This window comes from Heterodontus francisci, chromosome 8 (genome assembly GCF_036365525.1).
Source record: "Heterodontus francisci isolate sHetFra1 chromosome 8, sHetFra1.hap1, whole genome shotgun sequence".
Classification (NCBI taxonomy): domain Eukaryota; kingdom Metazoa; phylum Chordata; class Chondrichthyes; order Heterodontiformes; family Heterodontidae; genus Heterodontus; species Heterodontus francisci.
In genome coordinates, this window is record NC_090378.1 from 34,125,311 (window position 1) to 34,145,805 (window position 20,495).

The window sequence follows — 20,495 nt, forward strand, 5'->3', positions numbered from 1 at the left end:
CCTGACTTGCAACTATATCGCAGTCCCTTCACTGTCGCTGGGTCAAAATCCTGGAACTCCCTTCCTAACAGCACTGTGGGTGTACCTACCTCACATGGACTGCAGCGGTTCAAGAAGGCAGCTCACCACCACCTTCCGAAGGGCAATTAGGGATGGGCAATAAATGCTGGCATAGCCAGTGACGCCCACTTCCCATGAATGAATAAATTAAAAAAAAACTGTGTTGAGCATTAGGTAGACGAGATGGTCCAGAGATGCAAGAACCCATTGCTAGGTGTTCAACCACTCCAGGTAAGCAGGGAAGGGCAGGGGGGCGTTAAAAGTGTTGAGGAGCGGCCGCCTGAAACCTATGGGGGCTTTTCTCAAGGCACTCCTTGCATTCTCGGCGGATCTTTGGCCTCTTTTGACAGTGATGCATCGCTCTGGCAGAGGCAGTCCCTATCCGGATCCAGGTGGCCCTGAATGTGCTGGACCCTACTAGAGCTCAGCCACCCAGAACCTATTTGCTGCCACCATCACATGAACTGGAAAAGAAAAGGCATCAACCTACCACTACATCAACTGCAGATGCCGGGTGAGCGCAACGTAGGAGCACCTGGAAGCATTTGCTAATTGCACTTGGAGTCTCGCAGGGTAATTTTTTTTTTGCTGAATGCCAAAGAGTTAGATGTTTGTGCAAATTTAAAGTTCTTGTAATACATACTTTAACAAATTGTCTGTTCACTTTTGCACCAGTGGGCCGTTGCCAGATGTTGAGCACTTGAGGTGGCGGGCATGAATAGTTGTGCCCAGAATAAGGGCAGCAGTGAATGCAGCCCTTGGAATTCTGATTTGACAGTGCCAGTGAGATGGTAATGCCATTTCATGAAATGCCACCAAGACTACCTCAGGGAGAAGACTGTATCATTTTTAGCTGTGTTTAATGGTATTTCAGGAGAAATGTGTGCTTATGAATGGTTCATACGTCTCCCTGGCACGTATGTCAATGCCTGTTGACATTGGACCCACGGGTGCATTTTCACTAGCCGCCTGGTCTCGAAGCTCCTCCTACTCATTCTCCTCCTCGGAGGGGGAGGAGGTGGTGCACTCAGTGTGGTCATCCGTCTCCAATGCAGCTCCCCTCTGGAATGTCAGGTTTTGCAGAGCACAGCATACCACCATGATGTGCGAGACCCTTGAAGGGGTGTATTGGAGAGCTCCCCAGATCTATCGAGGCATCTGAACCTCATTTACAAAAGGCCATGACCTGTTTGATGGTTGTTCTTGTCGTGACTTGGCAGTGGTTATACATGTCCTCTGACTCGATGGTGGAGTTCGGCACAGGTGTAAGCAGCCATGTTTTAGTCACCTAGTATACATCCGTGAAGGCTGTCGGCTGGCCTAAAGAACTGAGGCATCTGGGACTGTCTTGGGATGTAAGAATCATGGCAGCTTCCCAGGAACCATGCGCATGCCTGCAGGATCCTTTTGTAGAGGTTGCAGACCCCTTGCACATTCAGCGAGTGGAGCCCCTTCCTGTTAGTGAAGGCACCTGGCTACTCTGTGGGAGACTTGATGGCCACTTGCGTGCAGTCAGTTACTCGCTGCAGCTGAGGGAGTCCAGCGATGGCTTTGAATCCTATCACCCTCACAGTCTGACTGGCATGATCAGTGCAATACCTGATGTCTTGCCCTGACCTGTGATACGCGACATCCATCACCTGCTTGATGCAGCAATGGGCTTCTGACTGGGAGATCCCACATATGTCTCCAGATGATCCCTGGAATGAACCTGAGGTGTAAAAGTTGAGTGCCACAGTCACCTTCACCACCACAGGCAATGGATGGCCACCACATCCCAGGGGCCTCAACAGCTCGTCCAGCATTCCACACAGGTCTGCTACCACCTGCCTGGACAGACGCAGTCTTAACAGACACTGGTGCTTCAACATGTCCATGAAGCTAAGCCTCTTCCAGCTAGGTAGCACCTTCTACGAGCATTAGCCTGCATTAGTGCCCCTGTGCACCCTCCTCGTCTGCGTCCCATCGCACCCTCATGATGCTCCTCTGGCCATTGCGGCCCCACTCCATGTAGCTGAACTGGTCTGTCTCTCTCCTATCCTTATCACTGGAGGAGTCAAAGTGCAGAGGACCCATTGAGATTTGGAGCGTTCAAGACTCAATGCCTGTCAATCCCCTAGTGCACTCTGCACTCGCTGCAGTGGACCTGGAAGACACACTTCCAATAACTGCCTTCAGATATGAGCTCACACTCTGCAATCCCTCCAAATATTCAAACCTTTGCTTATCTGAACCTCAATCTGCCTGGTTGACAACGCAACTGTACTCAGCAGCTGCCACTTCCAGCCAACACTCACCTGCTGCTGAGTTATCAGTTCCTTTGAGCAGGCAAGCTGCTGATGCTCCATGGAACTCATGCGCCCCATGGAAGATTTAAAATCCATTTCAAAATTGCCCTCAAATGGCTGCTTAACCGTCTCAATTGCCATCCTGTGTGTTTCCAATCCCACTGCCTGACTGCCCCGGGAAATTTGCCCGGTGGCAGCATCTCCCCACCATTTTACTGTCCCCCCACCCCCAGCTCCAAGTCCCTCGCCACGGGGCCAGTAAAATTCCACCCCAAGGCTCTATAAGTTCAGCAGAAATATAGTTCAGAGAAATTTTAGGTTAAGGAGAATGCGTTTTCTTTATCATCTGGAATCATAGAATGATATAGTACAGAAGCAGGCCCTTCAACCCATCATGCCTGTCCTAGCTCTTTGAAAGCTATCCAATTAGTCCCACTCTCCTGCTCTTTCCCCATAGCACACCAAAAATTTGCAGAAAATACAAGCCTTCAGTTTTTTTTAAGCAGGGAGGCTCCAATAATTTGTTGTCGGGTAAGAGCAGGAGGGGAAAGTGAAAGCATCCTGCTGTGTTAGTTGAATCCATGCCAAAATGTGTAATTGATGAACTTAGAGGAACTGAAAGCACATTTTTTCCTAAAATCTTGACAACTACTTATTGCCGATAATATTCAAAAGTTCAAAACTTTAAATTAATTCCTTATTTTCGAATTGGAAAATTTATCATCCTTCTCTATGTGCTCCACACATCATCTATTTAGCTGTGGAGCAGTTAATCTGAGAGCAGTTCAAAAATATATATTTTGCAACAAGATTTATGTTCTATATTGCTGACTAAATTTTTGCACACTGTGATATTGACAAATTGCCCACTATTTACTGGAGTTTCTCGTGTTTTTCTGTTCTAGATGTCATGAATCAAGTGGAACATATATATTCATACAATAGACAACTTTATTACTGACTTGCTTATTACAATTTTAGTTTCATTCTCCCTGTATCTGCTGCTTATGCTGTATTTCATCCTACACTGGGAGAGCTGGATACCAGACTTCTCCATAGCTTCTGTTGATGCCATTTCACAAACAGTCATTGAGACAAGTGCTTTTATGGGATAAAGCTGGCCATGATCATTTATTTTTACCCTTTCCTTCAACTGTGATGAACTTCACTTGGAGAAGAGGGTTTTAATTAACACCTTGCTGCAAACTGTCAAAACCTAAGTTATATATTAGTTAGTGCAACTAGTGCTTGCAGCCATTATCTACTGCATTGAAGCAATGCACAAGAGTGGTTTCATGGGAGAAAGATCTTCCCGGACTGACTTACATGAGTTTTTCAAGGAAATGACAGACGTTCACAGTGGAAATCCTATGAATGTGATATATTCAGATTTCAACGAGGCCACACAAAATACTAGTCAACAAGGCAGGAAGACGTGGAATATGAGGCAGGCATCTCAAATAGATTGAAAATTAGCTAAACCAGAGTAAGCAGAGAATGATCATGAACAGAGCTTTGGGGTTACTCGCAAAGTGAAACAGGAATCATTGCTGGAGATAATTTTGTTTACAGAGTGTATAAAAGATTTGGAGCTGGAGACATGAAGTTTGCAGCATATACCAAACAAAAAGGAATTTGGATAGGTTTAGAGGTAGGCTGGTAGTATTTAATGTGGACAAATGCAAGCTAATTAGTCGGAGGAGTGAAATAAACAGTCAGCATTTAATTTAAATGGCTTTAAGCTACAAGATGCAACACAGGTGGGGACCTAGGAGCATTAGCGTTTTCTTCATCACACTGAAACCATCAGCATAGGATGTAGCAAATGTAAGGAAAGCTAAACCAGGTCTCGGGATGTATTGAAAGGTAATAGGGCACAAATACAGGAGGTGATAAATCTGTACAAGGAACTGCTATGGCCACACCTGTGTACACCTCTGATCACCACAGCAAAGATATACATATTCTGGGAGCAGTGTAAGAAATGGCAGCAAATCTGATAAGGTTCTGAGCTTCATAGAGTGGTCTAAGAACGTGAGATTGTTTACACTGACAAAGGGAAGGTTCAGAGGAGGTGTTATTTAAGTATTGAAGATTCTTAAATTGTAACCCAATAAATTGAATCCTAATATATTGTAGATTGTTACAAATTCTATAACAAGGTGACATGGTTCAAATTTACAAAAGGAAAAGTGCACAGTTTAGATTTAATATGTTCTGGTGCTAGAGTGTGTGGCAATCTCAAACAATTCATTTATTTGTTTTTAAGGATCTTCAAATAATACCACTACTAATCCTCCTCTTTGTCAGACTGAATAATCCTGGGCTCTTCCACCTTTCTCTCCATAGCTCAGATTCTTTAGCGATGTGGTTTCTGTTTTCAGAACTTGCTGCCGGGGGAGGTGGTGGAAGCAGGTACGATAGCGACGTTTAAGAGGCATCTTGAGAAATACATGAATAGGATGTGAATAGAGGGATACAGTCCCCGGAAGTGCAGAAGGTTTTATTTTAGACAGGCATCAAGATCGGCGCAGGCTTGGAGGGCTGAATGGCCTGTTCCTGTGCTGTACTGTTCTTTGTTCAATGTCTGGACATGCGATCAGAATTAAATGCAGTGCTCCAGGTGTGGCAAATATGTGGAAAAGACTACTGAGGGAGGCAGTGAGACAGATGGTATGGAGAAATTTGCATGAGTTAGATCAGTATTTGTGGGACTGGGTCTGGGTGATTGAGAGGCAGAGGTTTTTTTTGGAATTAATAGATGCATCGCAGGCTTTTCTGACCCACTGATTTCCCCATATAGTGGCTTCCCTGTCTCAGTTGTGGCTGACAGGAAGGCACCAACTGGTAGTGAGTTGCTTCCATGGTGTCAGGAAAAAAAAATCAATCTTCAAATTAATTCATAGGATTGTGATCAACCAGTTCAAACAGGTGATTTACTTTCTCATGCTCAATTAGAGAATGTTGCACAGAACAAAGAAAGGCAAAAATAACCCACAATATTAAGATAGGTGAGAAAAAAACACCTGTTTCAAGAGTCCAGCACTACAGTGATCAAGACAGTACATTGCCATATGCAATAGACAAAATAATGGACAGAACCCAATCAGAGAATTTAATTCAGGGCAGGTGGTGGTTTTAGTCACCATCCAGGCAATTGACATTAAATGGAACTAGGTTACAAAATACAGAAATGGAGACTGAAAAGTACATGGATTTTGTATAAGTGGATAATAGACATTTTGCTTTCTTAATTTCCAGAGTCCGTCAGATGGTTTCTGGAAGTCTGTTGCCACAGTTGTCCCAAAGGAGCCCAAAGAGATCCGAATTCTGAATCCGTATTTCATCCGGGAAGCAGCTTTCACATTTATTGGCCTTCCAGTCAACAATGGGATGATGGGTCGTGGGGTGAGTAAAACATCTTGGCTGTTTGTGAAATAGTTGCATTTTCCAACATAACTGTGCAATCATGACAAAATATTTTGCATTTGACCAAGATGTAATCACAGTTCAGGGCACAGAGCATACACTGCCAGGAAATGGAAGAATATAGATTTATACTGCCATTTCCACATGCTGCAATAGTTCTCATCTTAGTTGGGCTATGGTGGGGGAAGAGCTACTGAATGGTAGACTAGATGCTTTTTCCACAAGAAGGGTATCGTGGATAATGAGTCACTTCAGTTGCTCATGCACCACCTAATGGCTTTTTAAAGTGGCAATGGCAGAGGGCACAGAAAATATTTTAGGAAACTGCAAAGCACAGTGACATTCAAAAAACAAACACAACAAACAGTAAAAATTGCAAAACACTTTTTTTCTGGGGGGAGGGGTACAGTTGTGAGTATCGGATGCAACACTTGAGATAGATGTAAGCAGGACCAGACCATAACAATATACAAAAAAACTGCAATACCCAAACATGTAAGATATTGTGCACTTACAAATAGCAAGCATAAAATAGCTTTATAAAAGTCCAGATGCTCTGAGCAGATTTTCCACTCCCAACAGATCAAGATGAGAATGTTGGTATGATTTATAGTGGCAGTGAAATTTCATAACCAGGCAGGCATGAACCTGTTTCGATACTACTCATTACCTTAGATTACAGGGACAGAACTCAAATAATTTGGAAAATCACATGATTTGGATATCTACTGCAGATAATTGAAATACTGCTTAAAGGAGAACAACACTGAAGTATTCCCCCTAAACATGGTATGGTTATTGTTACAGTTTTTCCTACCTGAGTAGAGAAATTCCAAATTCTCAGATTTTTTTTCCACAAGGGGGTAACGTAAGAACATAAGAAATAGGAACAGCAGTAGACCATATGGCCCCTCGAGCCTGCTCCACCATTCAGTAAGATCATGGCTGATCCTTGACCACAACTCCACTTATGTAAATGCTAAATCCAGTGAGGCATTCCAAAAGGAATAGGATCAGTTTTTGTTTCAGCAGAGCAGAAGGATATGTGTTTGCAATAGGAAAATTGATATGAAATGAAAAATAAATTGAGCTTTGTAAAAGTACTTGAATGCTGGAGCTAGCTAAACCTTATGGTTCTAGGCTGATGAAATTATTCTTTATGAAACTTGATGAAAACCTGCTATTTTGGATCACTGGACCAAGTTATTGTATGTGTTGGGTCTGTCATTGGACAGTTTATCATCTTGATGGATTGCTTTTCTCCCTTTTTAACTTTTTAATTGCATGTATGAAAGCAAGATTGATTCAACGTGTATTCGGCATTTCAATTCCTCCAAGTTAAATTGAAACATAAGAGCATAAGAATCACAAAATGTTCCAGCTCAGAAGCAAGTCTTTCAGTCCATGAGGTCTGCATTGGTATTTTCTCTGCATGAGCCACCAACAATAATAACAACTTTTATTTAGCATCTGTAATGTAGGAAACGGTTCTAAGGTGCTTCACAGTGGTAAAATCTAATCTAATCCTGCTATCCGCTCACTTCCCAAACTCTTCAATGTTCCTCATTTTCAAGTAACTATCTAATTATCTTTAAAAGAAAAACTGAACTCCATGTGAAGAATGTTTCTCTATCCTCCCTTTCGTGCTTTTTATAACTGTTAAATTTGTGCCATTTTGTTCCTGTCTCATTGACCAGTGGAGACAATCTATTACTGTTTACCTTATCACCCTTCATAATGCTGAAGAATTGTAACAGGTTACTCCTTATGCTTCTAATCTCTTGTATGGAGTCTGCTTTAGCTAACTCCATCATTCATGTGGTTTTACAAGGGCTGATTCATTGTCATTTTATATCAATTTTCTTACCACAAATTCATATCCCTCTGCTCTGCTGAATCAAAAATTGATCCTGTTCCTTTTTGAATATCTCACTGGACTTGGCGTTCACTACACTAGTTGGCAGTCTGTTCTACAAGTTTCCTGTTCTAGTATGTTGAAATTATTCTTCATGATAAGATTAGTTTGTGACTTCAATTTATAATTGTGTTTTCTGGTCCTTTTACAAAATTCCTATTACTGCTGCACCCCCAGAATTTTGAAAACATGACTCTTACCTGTTCATTTGATTTGAGCCTGCTTATCTTCATTGACATATTCCTGAATTATCTCTGTTGCCCTTCTATCAAACTTTTGCACTGCCTCTTTGATTTTCTCAGGTCCACACCAGAATACAACACTTTGGGCTGAACTTTAAAAGCCCTCTGGCGTCAGGGGTCGTGCCGAGGAAGCCCAGAAAATTCTTCCGGGAGAAGCCCGCCATCGACCTCTGACGCCAAGAAGGCCCCACCATATTTTACGGGTGGCGGAGGCGGCGAGGCCTCAGTGCGGCCCCCATCCTACCCGCTGCTCGGCGGCAGGGCCTTCATTTTAATATGCAAATCATATTACAATTAAAGAATAATTACCTACCAGGTAGCAACGGCTGTCCCATGCCAATATTCCAGCCGTTGGCCGGAACTCCGTCTTCGGATCTCCATTCAGAGTTCTGAGGCATGACACTGGTGGGGAGGAGTGAAATTCTCAGGTCGCGGAGCGGGGGTGGATGGGTGGCTGGGTGGGAAAAGCTCTTTGGATTGGTGGGGGGGATGGTGGGAAGGGCTTGAGGGTTAAAGTTGTTAAAGGTTGCGGGGAGAAGATCAGGATCTGAATCAAAGTTTTTTTGGGGCGAATGGGCTATTAATTCGATTATTCCTTGGGGGTGTGGGTGAGGGGAGTAAAGTTGTTATGTAATGTGTAACTTAAATTTTACAAGCTTGTTCCCTTTAAAAATTAAAATTTCTTCTAAGGGCTTAAAGTCCTTTAAAAATGGTGCCGGCGTCTGCATGGTAGCACCGGACGCCGTTGCCGGGGACGGAGTGGGTGCCCCCCTCTACGTCATCAGGGGCGCCTGCTCTGCCCCCCCTCCATTTAAATGAACTCCCACGCGAAATATTGCTGGGGCACAGCGATGGCGCATCTGCGCCGGAAGACTGCCGAGATCAGAGCTTGCCACCACGATTTGCAGCATGCTTATAAAATTCAGCCCTTTATGTGAGATCCACAAATACTTTTATAAAGTGTTATTTATCTTGCATGGATGTTTATGCACTCAGCAAAGTAATTACCGTTGCAAATAATGAGATACATTCAAACATCTAACTTTGTTCTTGTTCTGTTTGTCTCTTATTGTTCTTAATCCTTGGCCCACCAATGATGAGATAATTTGTAGCTGATCTTCTTTCGGCCACTAATGAGCTGCATTGTCAGATGCCTTGCATTCCAACATGCAAAACATTTGAGTTTAATGACATAATTAGGTCAAAATTCATTGATCTGTTTTTCAACTAGCTGAAAAAACTGGCCTTTGGAACCAATCAAAGCCAGATTTTGAGTGATGTTCCACTTAGGGAAAGTTGGAGAGTTATGGGAAAACTGTTATTTTCAAAAAATAAAATTGATAAATCATATAAAATAGAGGATAGGACAACAAATAATAATGTAAAACGCAAATTAAAAGGAAGAGTAGGAAAGAAAAAAGGCAAGTAGACTTCTATCTAATGTTTTACAACTTTTATTCAGATTCTTTACATATCTACAATTTAACAACTTTATTCATACTTTCTCTGAATTTTCCAATTGTAAAGTTCTTTGTCTACATTTATTGTGGAAACAGTCTTTATAATTGTTGAGCTGAAATTACACCATCTCATTTATGTTGGCACTAGTAGTACCACAATCATGTATCTCCCAGTTCCTGAGTCTGTACTGCAGAGAAACTCCTCTGGTCCAACTAATCCTACCTCGGTTCCCAAATTGCCCCAAGTTTAGCTGTTAATATATAAATGATATATCAAAGCATTTAAAAAATTTAAGGACACAATGTATGACTTAAAATAGGGGCCTGATCCAGTTGTCCTCTGCTCTCCAACCCTGTTTCACCTGAAGATGAGATGTTCTTTACTACATGTGTGCAACACCACAGATTGACTAGTATAGAGATAGAAAGAACTTGCATTTATATCACACCTTATCATATCATTGTGAGGTCTCAAAGTGTTTCACAGCCAATTAATTAGGTCTGAAGTGTAGTTATTGGGTTATATGAGTAAACACAGCAGCCACTTTGTGCACAAACAGCAATGAGAGAATCAACTAATTAATCTTGGTTGAAGGCTAAATGTTGGCCAGGATACCCAGCGAGCTTCCCTCTACTCTTTGTATAGTGCCATAGGATCGATTACATCCATTTGAATTGGCAGTCTGCGCATCAGTTTACCATCTCCTCTGATGCACTCAATGGAAAGACATTGAAGGGTGTGATTGAACACAGAGAATTGGGTTCAAATGCATATTCTCTGGAAGTGCAAGTAGAAGTAGATAAAAATCATTTAAAAAGCCAACAGCATTTTGGACCTTATAAATAGAGTACAAATGTAAAAAGTAATAATTTTGTTCAAAATGTCAAGTAGGTCACAGTTAAGAGTACTGTGCATAGTTTTGAGTGACCCATTATGGAAAGGACATTAAAATAATAGAGTGTACGGTATAAATTCATCAGGATGATGACAAAGTTGAGAAACTATAGTTATGAAGAGAGACGTGAGTTACTATTATTTTCATGGGAGAGAAGGCGAAGAGATTAATAGAGCTTTTTAAAAAAATTCTGAAGGACATCAAAAAGTGTACAGGAAAAGTCTGTTTGCTCTAGTGGTGGGGGGGTGGGTGGGGTGGTGGTGGTGGCGGTCAATGACAGGGGATTATATATTTTAAAATGCCATTACGGGAATGAGAAGGGTTTAAAAGATACTAATTTACATAGCAAGTTGTTGGATTGTGGATTGCTTTGCCACAAGGTATAGCTGGGTTGCATATTTTAAGGGAAAATTTGATAAATATTTGAAGTATAGAGGAAGGCACAAGGCAACGGAGAGATGGCGGGGCAATGGGATTAGTTTAAAAGTTCTAGCAAAAATAACAACAACTCGCATTTATGTAGCACCTTTTAACGTAATAAAAATTCTAAGGCACTTTACAGGGGCGTTATGGAACAAAATTTGACACAGAGTCACATGAGATATAAGGCCAGATAACTAAAAGCTTGGTCAAAGAGGTAGGATTTAAGGAGTGTATTTAACAAAGAAAGAGAGGTGGAGAGATATAGGGAGGGAATTCCAGAGCTTAGGGCCTAGGCAGCTGAAGGCGCAGCCACCATTGGTAGAGTAATTAAAGTCAGGAATGCTCAAGAGGCCAGAATTGTCAGAGCACAGAGAACTGGGAGGCTGTAGGGCTGAAGGAGATTGCAGAGATGGGGAGGAGCAAGGGATTTGAAAACAAGATTGAGAGTTTTAAAATCAAGGCATTGTTTGACCAGGAGCCATTGTGGATAGGTGAGCACAGGGGAGATAGGTGAATGCAACTTGGTGCTATTATGGACACGGGCAGGGAAATTTTGAATGACCCCACGTTAGCAGAGGGTAGAAAAGGCCAGCCAGGAGTGCACTGAAATAATCAAGGTTAAAGGTAACAAAAGCATGTATGAGGATTCAACTGCAGATAAGCTGAGACGAGGGCAGATTCAGGCAATGTTATGGAGGTGGAAATAGGCGGTCTTAGTGATGGTGCACATGTGCAATAGGAAGCTCATCTCTAGGTGAAATATAACACCAAGTTTGCAAAGAGTCTGGTTCAGCTTCCAGCATTTGCCAGAGAGAGGGATGGATTTGGTGGCAAGGAAACAGAGTTTGCAATGGGGACTGGGGACCAAAGACCATGGTTTCTGTCTTCCCAAAGTTTAATCAGAGGAAATTTCTGCTCGTCTGATAATGGATATTGGACAAGCAGTCAGACAATTTAGAGACAAAGGAGGGGTCAAGAGAAGTAGAGAAGAGGTAGAGCTAGGTATCATCATTCATGAATAAGCCAGTACAGACACAATGTACTGGATTCTCTCCTTCTGTGCTATAAATTTCTGTGGTTCTAAAGGTTTCCTATAATTTTGTTTTGTTTTAGGGTACAAAATTATGTAGCAGTACAAATGCTTTAATTTTGTTAGAGAAATTTAAAACTGTCATAAATTTTACTCTTTATCACACATCCTTGCTAATACTGAACATTAGAATGTTTTCATGTTTTAAGTTTCTTTTCTACAGTACCTCCATTATATTATCATATTTTAAAATGTCTATGAAGATTTTTCAACTCACTCACTCCTCTGACTCCAGCAACTCTTCCACTTCACTCCCAATAAAGAACAAATCAGCTAGGGCAGTAATTTATTCTGACTATTTTGACATTCTATGACTGCACTTTGATGTTGAAAAGCACCAAAATTAAAGTAATTAATTTGTTTGTATTGTTGATATTATGCGCAGAATTGGAAAAGATTTAGATTATTTTCTGATGGTAAAGATGGCCAATACAAGAACACCCTTTTTAACTGGTACTATCAGTCCTTTATTTTGGCTTGATTTTGGGTAAATTTATCTTTGTTTGGTTTTGGACTGCATTATTTTATTTTAATTTGATTCTCAAATTGGAATGGATTAGATTAGATTGAGTTGGTTTTTAGATTGTTTTGTTTGGATTTAAGTTGAGCTGGAATGATTTGAGTTTTCCTTTGAATTAGATTGAATTGGTTTGATTTTCGTTTCATTTAGTTTTGAGTTCAGGTAGGTTGTATTGGTTGAAGTTGGTTTGTCAGATTTATTACTTTCCTTTTCATCAAATTGATCAAAAGATGAAATTGAGGGTCAACATATTAATCAAAGAGCTAAAGATGTTCACTCAAAGTAAGTTTCTGTATTCCAGCTGCGACAGTTCGATAAATTGAGGGTGTATAGATTTGGATTCCTGCGTACTCTGAACTTTGAGCTCAATATCCAATGCTTTAATTTTCCCTTGCTCAGCCAGCATGATGGAACACTGCATCATAGCAGTGTGTATCTGTCGTAGGATTGGAGGCAGTAGATAAACTGGCAGTACTGTCAAGATAATTTTGAGTGCCGTTGATGGTGGTTCTGGAGACATTGATGACTTTAATTGCCTTCCCTGCTGAAGAAAGCAGTGAGGAATGTAAAAAGAGAGAAAATAGAGACAAAGTATTAGTGAAAAGGAGTTTCCAGATTATCATACGTCAGAAAATTCATCAAATACAATTTATCATGTCTACACTGTGAAATTTATCTGAGGAGAGCTGGGTGATGATACTGATGCCGTCCCATCAAATATGACCAGTAATATGATGGAGTTAAGTTATCCTGGCTTGCAGTTTCTTTTAGTCTGCTATTTATTTGCAGAGGAATCTAACTGGACAGAAGTTTCAAGTTCACATTATTGTACTCGTATACAGTGCCGTGACTCGAGGAATGCAAGACCCCATTAATCATTCCTATACTAGCAATGCAATAATGCCATTGAGTCCTGAAAGTCGTAACTGAACGAAGGAAGGGAAATAAGAATCTAAAACTGCTTGAAGTTCAGAGGGTTAATCTTAACCTCTTTTGAGTTTAATTAAACATATGGAAGCAATGGAAATACTAAGATTTTAGTGGGGCAAAGCACATTGGCCTTTTGATTTACTGAGTGTCAAAATACCAATGTCCTCAAGAATATGATGGTAGAATTCCTGAAGGTAGGTTGATTTGATTATTTACTGACCCAAGACCTTAGTGGCATGATCCAAAATTCAAGTTTTAACAATATTGTTCCACAGAAGTCATTTTTAATGAAGTAACATATTTTAAAAATGTTCACACCTTTTTTGGACAAATTATGTTTTAAAATGTTACTCATGATGTTCTTAACAGAATTTTCAACCCAATTTTAAATTTCCTTGAAGCACAGTGCAATTTCTCTATTCTTCACCATGACATTGCTTCCTGTATTTCACTTCTTCATGAACAGAACAGTATCAAAATTCTGTTCCCAAATGAAGAAAAGGCAACCAGACGCCGAATGTTTGCTTTGGGGGCGGGAAACAGGAGCCGGGACTGTTTCTGGGTCCTGAACTCGGCCCTGGGAGAAGATCACCCATTGGGATTTTGACAGGCACCCTCTTAATTGACATGGAGACAGGTTCCCAGTTCAGTTAAGGGGTGCATGCGGCTATCGAAGCTGGAGGGCCATTTGGGGCCTTCCAGCTTCAGAGGAGCAGCTGGCTGTAGTAAAGGCTAAGTAACTGCGAGGACACATCAACATGAAGGTGCCCTCTCACCAACCTTTTTTAAAATGTAATTTAAAAAATAGAAAAAAAGCAGCCAGGCCACCACTGTGAGGGGGTTGGGGTGGGGGGAGTAATCCCTCTACAGAGCAGCCTTTGGCTCCACTCACACCCAGGTAGGCAGAGAGGGCTTGCAGGTCTGCGTGGAACACTGGCACCTCGGCCTGCTGTTGGGCGCCTGCCTCCAGGCAGTTAAACTGTCCTCCGTTGCGTTGGGAAACTGGAGGCTGACTGGAAAATCACAGTCGGCCTCCCTTAACTCACCTTTAGCAAGGCTTTTAATGGGCCTCATTGGCTGCCTTCCTCATGGGTGCGGGCAGCCTTGCCAGGCCCCAAACTGGCCTCCTCCAAAATGGCCAGTGCCGGGAATGGTGTAGGGAAACTGGCACGCTGGCCAGCACCAGTATTTTTGGGCCCCAACCACCTCCGTTCCCGACCTTGGTGAGTGTTTATTTCAGCAGTTCTCATTCAGGGGTCAGTCTTGTGTTAAATATACCAGCTCTTCAAGAAAGTATGTTATTCCTACTAGATGAAAAGTCAGTCATCTCCAACACATATAAATAGGCATGTAACTTTACAGATATGTTTGAAAAATAATTGTATGTAATTCAGGAAAAGATTATTTGAGAGTTACTTACTTCAAGCACCCCCCCCCCCACCCCACCACGGCCCTTTCCCTCAGTTGTTTAAGTCTGTCTGCATAATGCACCATTCCTCAGCTAAAAATGTGTAGAGAGCCTTTGTTCAGCTCCTCACAATACTAATATTGAGCAGCTACATGGATACCCCCTGTCTCTTGTTGGGGAAGTGTTTGGCCTTTGTTTGCTGGTGCCTTCTGATGACACAGCTGAGATTAGAGTCTCTGAGCACAGGAATATGCAAAGATAGGCTCGTATTCCATCACACTATAACGTATGGTTATATTTTGAAGAAGGTAAATTAAACAACTATGCAAAAATTTCAAGTTTCGAAGGAACAAATGAATTTTTTTTCTTACTCACTTGTTCATTTGTTTCAGATTAATGTCATCAATCTTATGTACCACCTACTGTACTGAGTTTCCTAGTCTGAAATTAGTCAACATCAGTCAATGAAATGGTGGGGAACATTTCAGACAGTCTTATCTTTAATCGGAAGGCTAGGAATGGTCTGACCTATTGTGGATCATTTTACGCAGTTTATCGCCCTGAAACCTCTCCTGAGGAGGCCACTGTTAGGTTGGGCAAAGTTAGCAGGTTGGAATTGCCAATACATGCTTAAATTAACTCTTTAAAGTACTGACAGAAAACCAGATAATGGATTCTTTGATAAATTGTAATGTTCAAAAGGGTAGCAAGGTAGGCCATCACATTGGAGCTCCAGTACTCTTTACTGCAGTATATTTGGATGAATTTTCAGCCACTATTTTCTACATTGTGAGTTTCTAGTTTCAACTGTACCACCATGAGGAGGCATACAACAGAGGCTAGGTCATTTCCCACGCTCACCCAGAACTGGGTAGAGATTACCAGAAGCCAGTTTACATGGAAACCATTTTACATGGGGCTGGTCCAGTCAGCTGACAATGGAAACTTTCATGACTTCTGTCAGGGTTTGATTTGAACACAGCTACCAGAAGTGAAAGACCACCGTTTAACCCCAGCACCACCATGTCTCAACTACTCTTTGAATTTTAAATTGGTTTACATATTGGAGTACTTATGTATTTTGCTTACATGCAATTTATACTTGTATGTCAGTATAGTATGTGCTCTGAAATTAGAATGTTTCATTGATGATGACCATGTAATGGGGATACACGTAGAGCTGAGTGTAACTATGCAATAATTATCCTCCTTTGTATAGCAGTGCCATTGGTTTTGTCCCTATTCTTGTGCTGGGTAGGAGTATGATTGAATCATGGAACAGTATAGCACAGAAGGAGGCCATTGGGCCAATCGGATCTGAGCAATCCAGTTATGCAACTCCCTTGCTCTTTCCCCATATCCCTACAATTTTTTCACTTTCAAGTAATTCCCCTTTGAAGGCGACTATTGAATTAGTATACACCATCATATCAGACTGTGCATTCCAAATCTTAACCACTCGTTGCGTAAAGAAGTTTTTCACCATATTGCCTCTGGTTCTTTTGCCACTCACATTAACAGCGCAGTGGTTAGCACCGCAGCCTCACAGCTCCAGCGACCCGGGTTCGGTTCTGGGTACTGCCTGTGCGGAGTTTGCAAGTTCTCCCTGTGACCGCGTGGGTTTCCGCCGGGTGCTCCAGTTACCTCCCACAGCCAAAGACCTGCAGGTTGATAGGTAAATTGGCCATTGTAAATTTCCCCTAGTGTAGGTAGGTGGTAGGAGAATTGTGGGGATGTGGTCGGGAATATGAGATTAATGTAGGATTAGTATAGATGGGTGGTTTTTGGTCGGCACAGACTCAGTGGGCCGAAGGGCCTGTTTCAGTGCTGTATCTCTAAATAAAAAAAATAAATAAATCTGTACCCTCTGGTTATCGGCCCTTCAGCCATTGGAATCAGTTTATCTTTACTTGATCTAAATGCTTCATGATTTTAAACACCTCTATGAAATCTCCTCTTAGCCTTCTTTGCTCTAAGGGGTCCAAACCCAGTTTCTCCAGTCTGTCTATGTAACTGTAATCTCTCATCCCAGAATAATTACAGTAAATATCTTCTGTATCCTCTCCAAAGATTTCACATCCTTCTTAAAGTGTTGTACCCTAAATTGGAGACAATGCTCCAGCTGGTGAACAAGTGTTTTTACATAGGTTTAGCATTAACCTCCTAGCTTTTGTACTCTGTGGGCCTGATTTTAACTGTGTGAGTGAATAGGTTTCGAGTGAGTTAAAATTGGGCCCAATGTCTCTATTTATAAAGCCATATGTTTTATTAATTGCTTTGTTAACCTGTCCTGCCACCGTTCAAGATTTGTGCACTTAATACCCCCAGATCTTTCTGTCTTGTCTGCCACTACCCCCCCCACCCCCCCCCCCCACCTTTAACATTGTACCATTTACTATTTGTACCATCTCTCCTCATTCTTCCTACCAAAATGCATCACCTCAGACTTCTCTGTTGAATTTCATCGGTCATATGCCTGCCCATTCCACCAGCCGAGCTATGGCCTTTTAATGTCTATTATTATCTTCAGTGTTTACTGCACTTCCAAGTTTTGTGCCATCTGCAAATTTTGAAATTGTGCCCTGTACCCCCAAGTCAGAGTGATTAATGTGTATCAAAAACAGCAGTGCTCCTAGTACTGAACCCTGGGCAACAATGCATATTGCTGTCTCCAGTCCAAAATACGGCCATTCACCACAACTCTCTGTTTCCTAATCCTTAGCCAATTTTGTGTCCATGCTGCTTTATCCATCACGTACCAGCCTGTTTTTCTTTCTGTTTGGATATGCAATGGTATTTGTGGGGGTGGGTACAAGAAAGATGTCTACAATACTTTGTACTTTTCCATTCTTCACCGGATGCTGAATATCATTCACTACGACTGACATGTGTCCTACAAATATTTTCTCAATGTGGTAGTTGGACCAAAACAAGGGGATGCATCACCTTGCTGCTAGGAGGAAAGGTTATGCTAGTCTGTGGGATTCAGGGAATGATCAGTGTTCTGGGAATTGGCCCAGCAAACAAGAGAGTGGGTCTGACAGAATCATAAGGCTGAGGATGGTATTTGTACTATTGCAGTCCACTATTCAGAAAGTTTGGATTTGAGGGCATGAATAGAAGGCATGCAAAAGCCGTGCCTATTTGGCTGTAACCTTTCAAGCACAAGTTCATCAGGGAAGAGTGGAATTTGTGATCTGTAGTATATTATATATTATTTTATGTTGACCTGTTGTTTGCAGCATATGATTGTAAGAGGTCTCCAAACTTCCTTTCATTTTTCCTGTGTAATCCAATAGTTATATTTTACTCCCAGCCTCCCTGTATGATTTCTATAGAGCCTGTCAGTATTCAGGTGATGATGCTGTACAATGCAGAGATGTATTTATGAATATTTTCTGAATTAAGATGTGGTTCTGGTGGTGAAATGAACACTGACTGCGGTTGAATATCTCTGGGTCTTGATCAAAACCTGCATCTGAGATGCACAGAGAAGTAAGTTATCATTATTGATTTCTGAGGTGACTTTGTCATTTGCTTTGCTTATGAATAGCATAGCTTTACTCTGCTTCTGCTGCCACAAAATATTTCACAGATCCCTTCCAGGCTTATTGCTATGCTCATTTGATTTTGCCCTGGTGTTTCCACATCTGTGAACATCAGATTTTGATGTAGTCTCTCAGCATTCGTGCTGTTGAAACACTTGCTGACCATGTGCCTCTTGCGATTGATCTTTAGTTACATTATTCTATGTTTTCTGTCTCTTTGGGTCTGACACATTTTACTCTTCTGAAGGGGTTGGTTTGTGATGGCTTTGGTTTCATGTTGCAAATTTTGATCCTTGGGTGATAAGTGTTGTGTGACATTTGAAAAAAATAAAAAAGAACTTGCATTTACATAGTTTCTTTCACAACCTCAGGACATCATCACAGCTCTTGAAGTACTTAGTCACCGTTGTAAGGTAGGAAAAGGCAACAGCCAAGTCCAACAAACAGCAATGAGAAACATGACCGGATAATCTGTTTTAATGACACTGGTTGAGAGAGAAATGTTGACTCAGACGTCAGGAGAATTCCCCTGCTCTTCTTTGAGTTGGGTTATGGGAGTTTTTACATCCATCTGGGAGGGCATGCGCAGTCTTGTTTAACATCTCATCTGACAGATCAGTACTGTCTCAGTACTACATTGAAGTGTCTTCATGGATTATGTGCTGAAGTTTCAAGTGGGGCTTTTACCCAGGATCTTCTGACTCAAAGTTAAGAGTGCTACCACTGAGCTTAGACTGATGCTTTCCATTTAAAATTTTGCAATGTATTTTGAGTGGTTGAATCTTTTTTTTATTTATTTGTATCTGTTTTATATCTGACAGAACACAAAAACAAAAACAGCACAGGTAGGGTAAATCCAAAGAAGGAAAATCCCAGAAGAACTACACCAGCAGTTGAGTATGGAGGGAGTTCTTGCTAAAATCCCAAATTTAGACATGGCATATAAGTAGGAATTCTGTGGTAACAGCAAGTACTGCTCCATTGTAGAGATGTTTATGAGGAAGGAATGATACTGGTTAGTTAATATTTCTTAAGTGTTGGACTTTTGATTCTCACTATTTAAAAAAAATCACCCTCTAGCCCAATGAAGCAATCTGATAATTGTGGTATAGCCAATCACACTTAGTTCAGGCCTTGGCCCAACATTTTGCTTGTATACTGTATTTGCATAAGTATACCAATGCCTAAATTGTCCTAATTTTTTGTCCATTTTCAGACTGGTTGGGAATCACTGGAGAGTCAAACCCGTGCCCATTAAAAGACCCACTGAAATATTGTCCAAAGCAAATGGTATTTAAATGGTGCCCTCTGTTGTTACCTGTGGCCTATCTCTCGTTGAAACAGTCAGGATTGCCAGGCAGCTGCCAATAAGCAGAAATGTTTTTAAAGGCTACGTTCTGGGGATTTGTTAGCTTCTACTTTGATACTGAGTACTTGGTTTATTTTGTGCTTTGTCAATCTAAACCTTGTTGATAGATTTAGCATAATGCCTAGTCATAGAGTCATTTACAACGTAGAAGGAGGCCATTCGGCCATCGAGTCCATGCCAGCTCTCTTTAAAGCAATCCAGTCAGTTACACTCGATTCCCATATCCCTACAAGTTTGTTTCCTTAAAGTGCCCATCCGATTTCATATTGAAATCATTGATTGTTTCTGCTTCCACCACCCTCATGGGCAGCGAGTTCCAAGTCATTACCACCCACTGCGTAAAAAAGTTCTTCCTCACATTCCCCCTGCATCACTTACCTGAAACCTTCAATCTGTGTCCCCTAGCCCTTGTACCATCAGTTAATGGGAACAGTTTTTCCTTGTTTATCTTAACAGGGCCTATTATAATCTTGTTCACCACTATTAAATCTACCCTCAGTTTCCTTTTCTCCAGGGAGAACAACCTCAGCTTTTCCAACTTAGCCTTGGAACTAAAATCCCCCATCCCTAGTACCATTCTGGTAAATCTCCTCTGCACCCTCTCAAGGACCCTCACATCCTTCCTGAAGTGTGGTGACCAGAACTGGATGCAATACTCTAGTTGGGGCCGAACCGGAGCTTTATGGTGCTATGGTCTGTTATTGTTTACATCTTTAAACTATCAGCACAGGACACGATGGTATTTTCCTAAGGGGAGAGGAGCAATATGATGAGGAGTAGCAATACAATATGGTCAAGCTTATCAGGCAACATTGGAGGTCTCTGGCATCCACCTAGATGCACCCTTGTATCTTTATTTACAGACCAAAATGGTAATACCTCAACTTCACCAATCAGCAAAGTTTAATAAGCCTAAG

At 41.5% G+C, this 20,495-nt stretch overlaps 1 protein-coding gene across 11 annotated transcripts in view; it reads left to right on the forward strand.

Annotated features, from left to right (window-relative positions):
* Positions 1-20,495, forward strand: part of st3gal3a (ST3 beta-galactoside alpha-2,3-sialyltransferase 3a) — a 788,939-nt gene that overhangs the window by 702,784 nt on the left and 65,660 nt on the right. For all 11 annotated transcript variants that reach the window (XR_010975488.1, XM_068036918.1, XM_068036928.1 and 8 more), the window contains one exon: positions 5,610-5,756. Coding sequence is in view for 10 of the 11 variants with exons in the window: in XM_068036918.1 (XP_067893019.1) it covers positions 5,610-5,756 (147 nt within the window). In the remaining variant the exon portion in view is untranslated. The remainder of the gene's footprint in view (positions 1-5,609; positions 5,757-20,495) is intronic.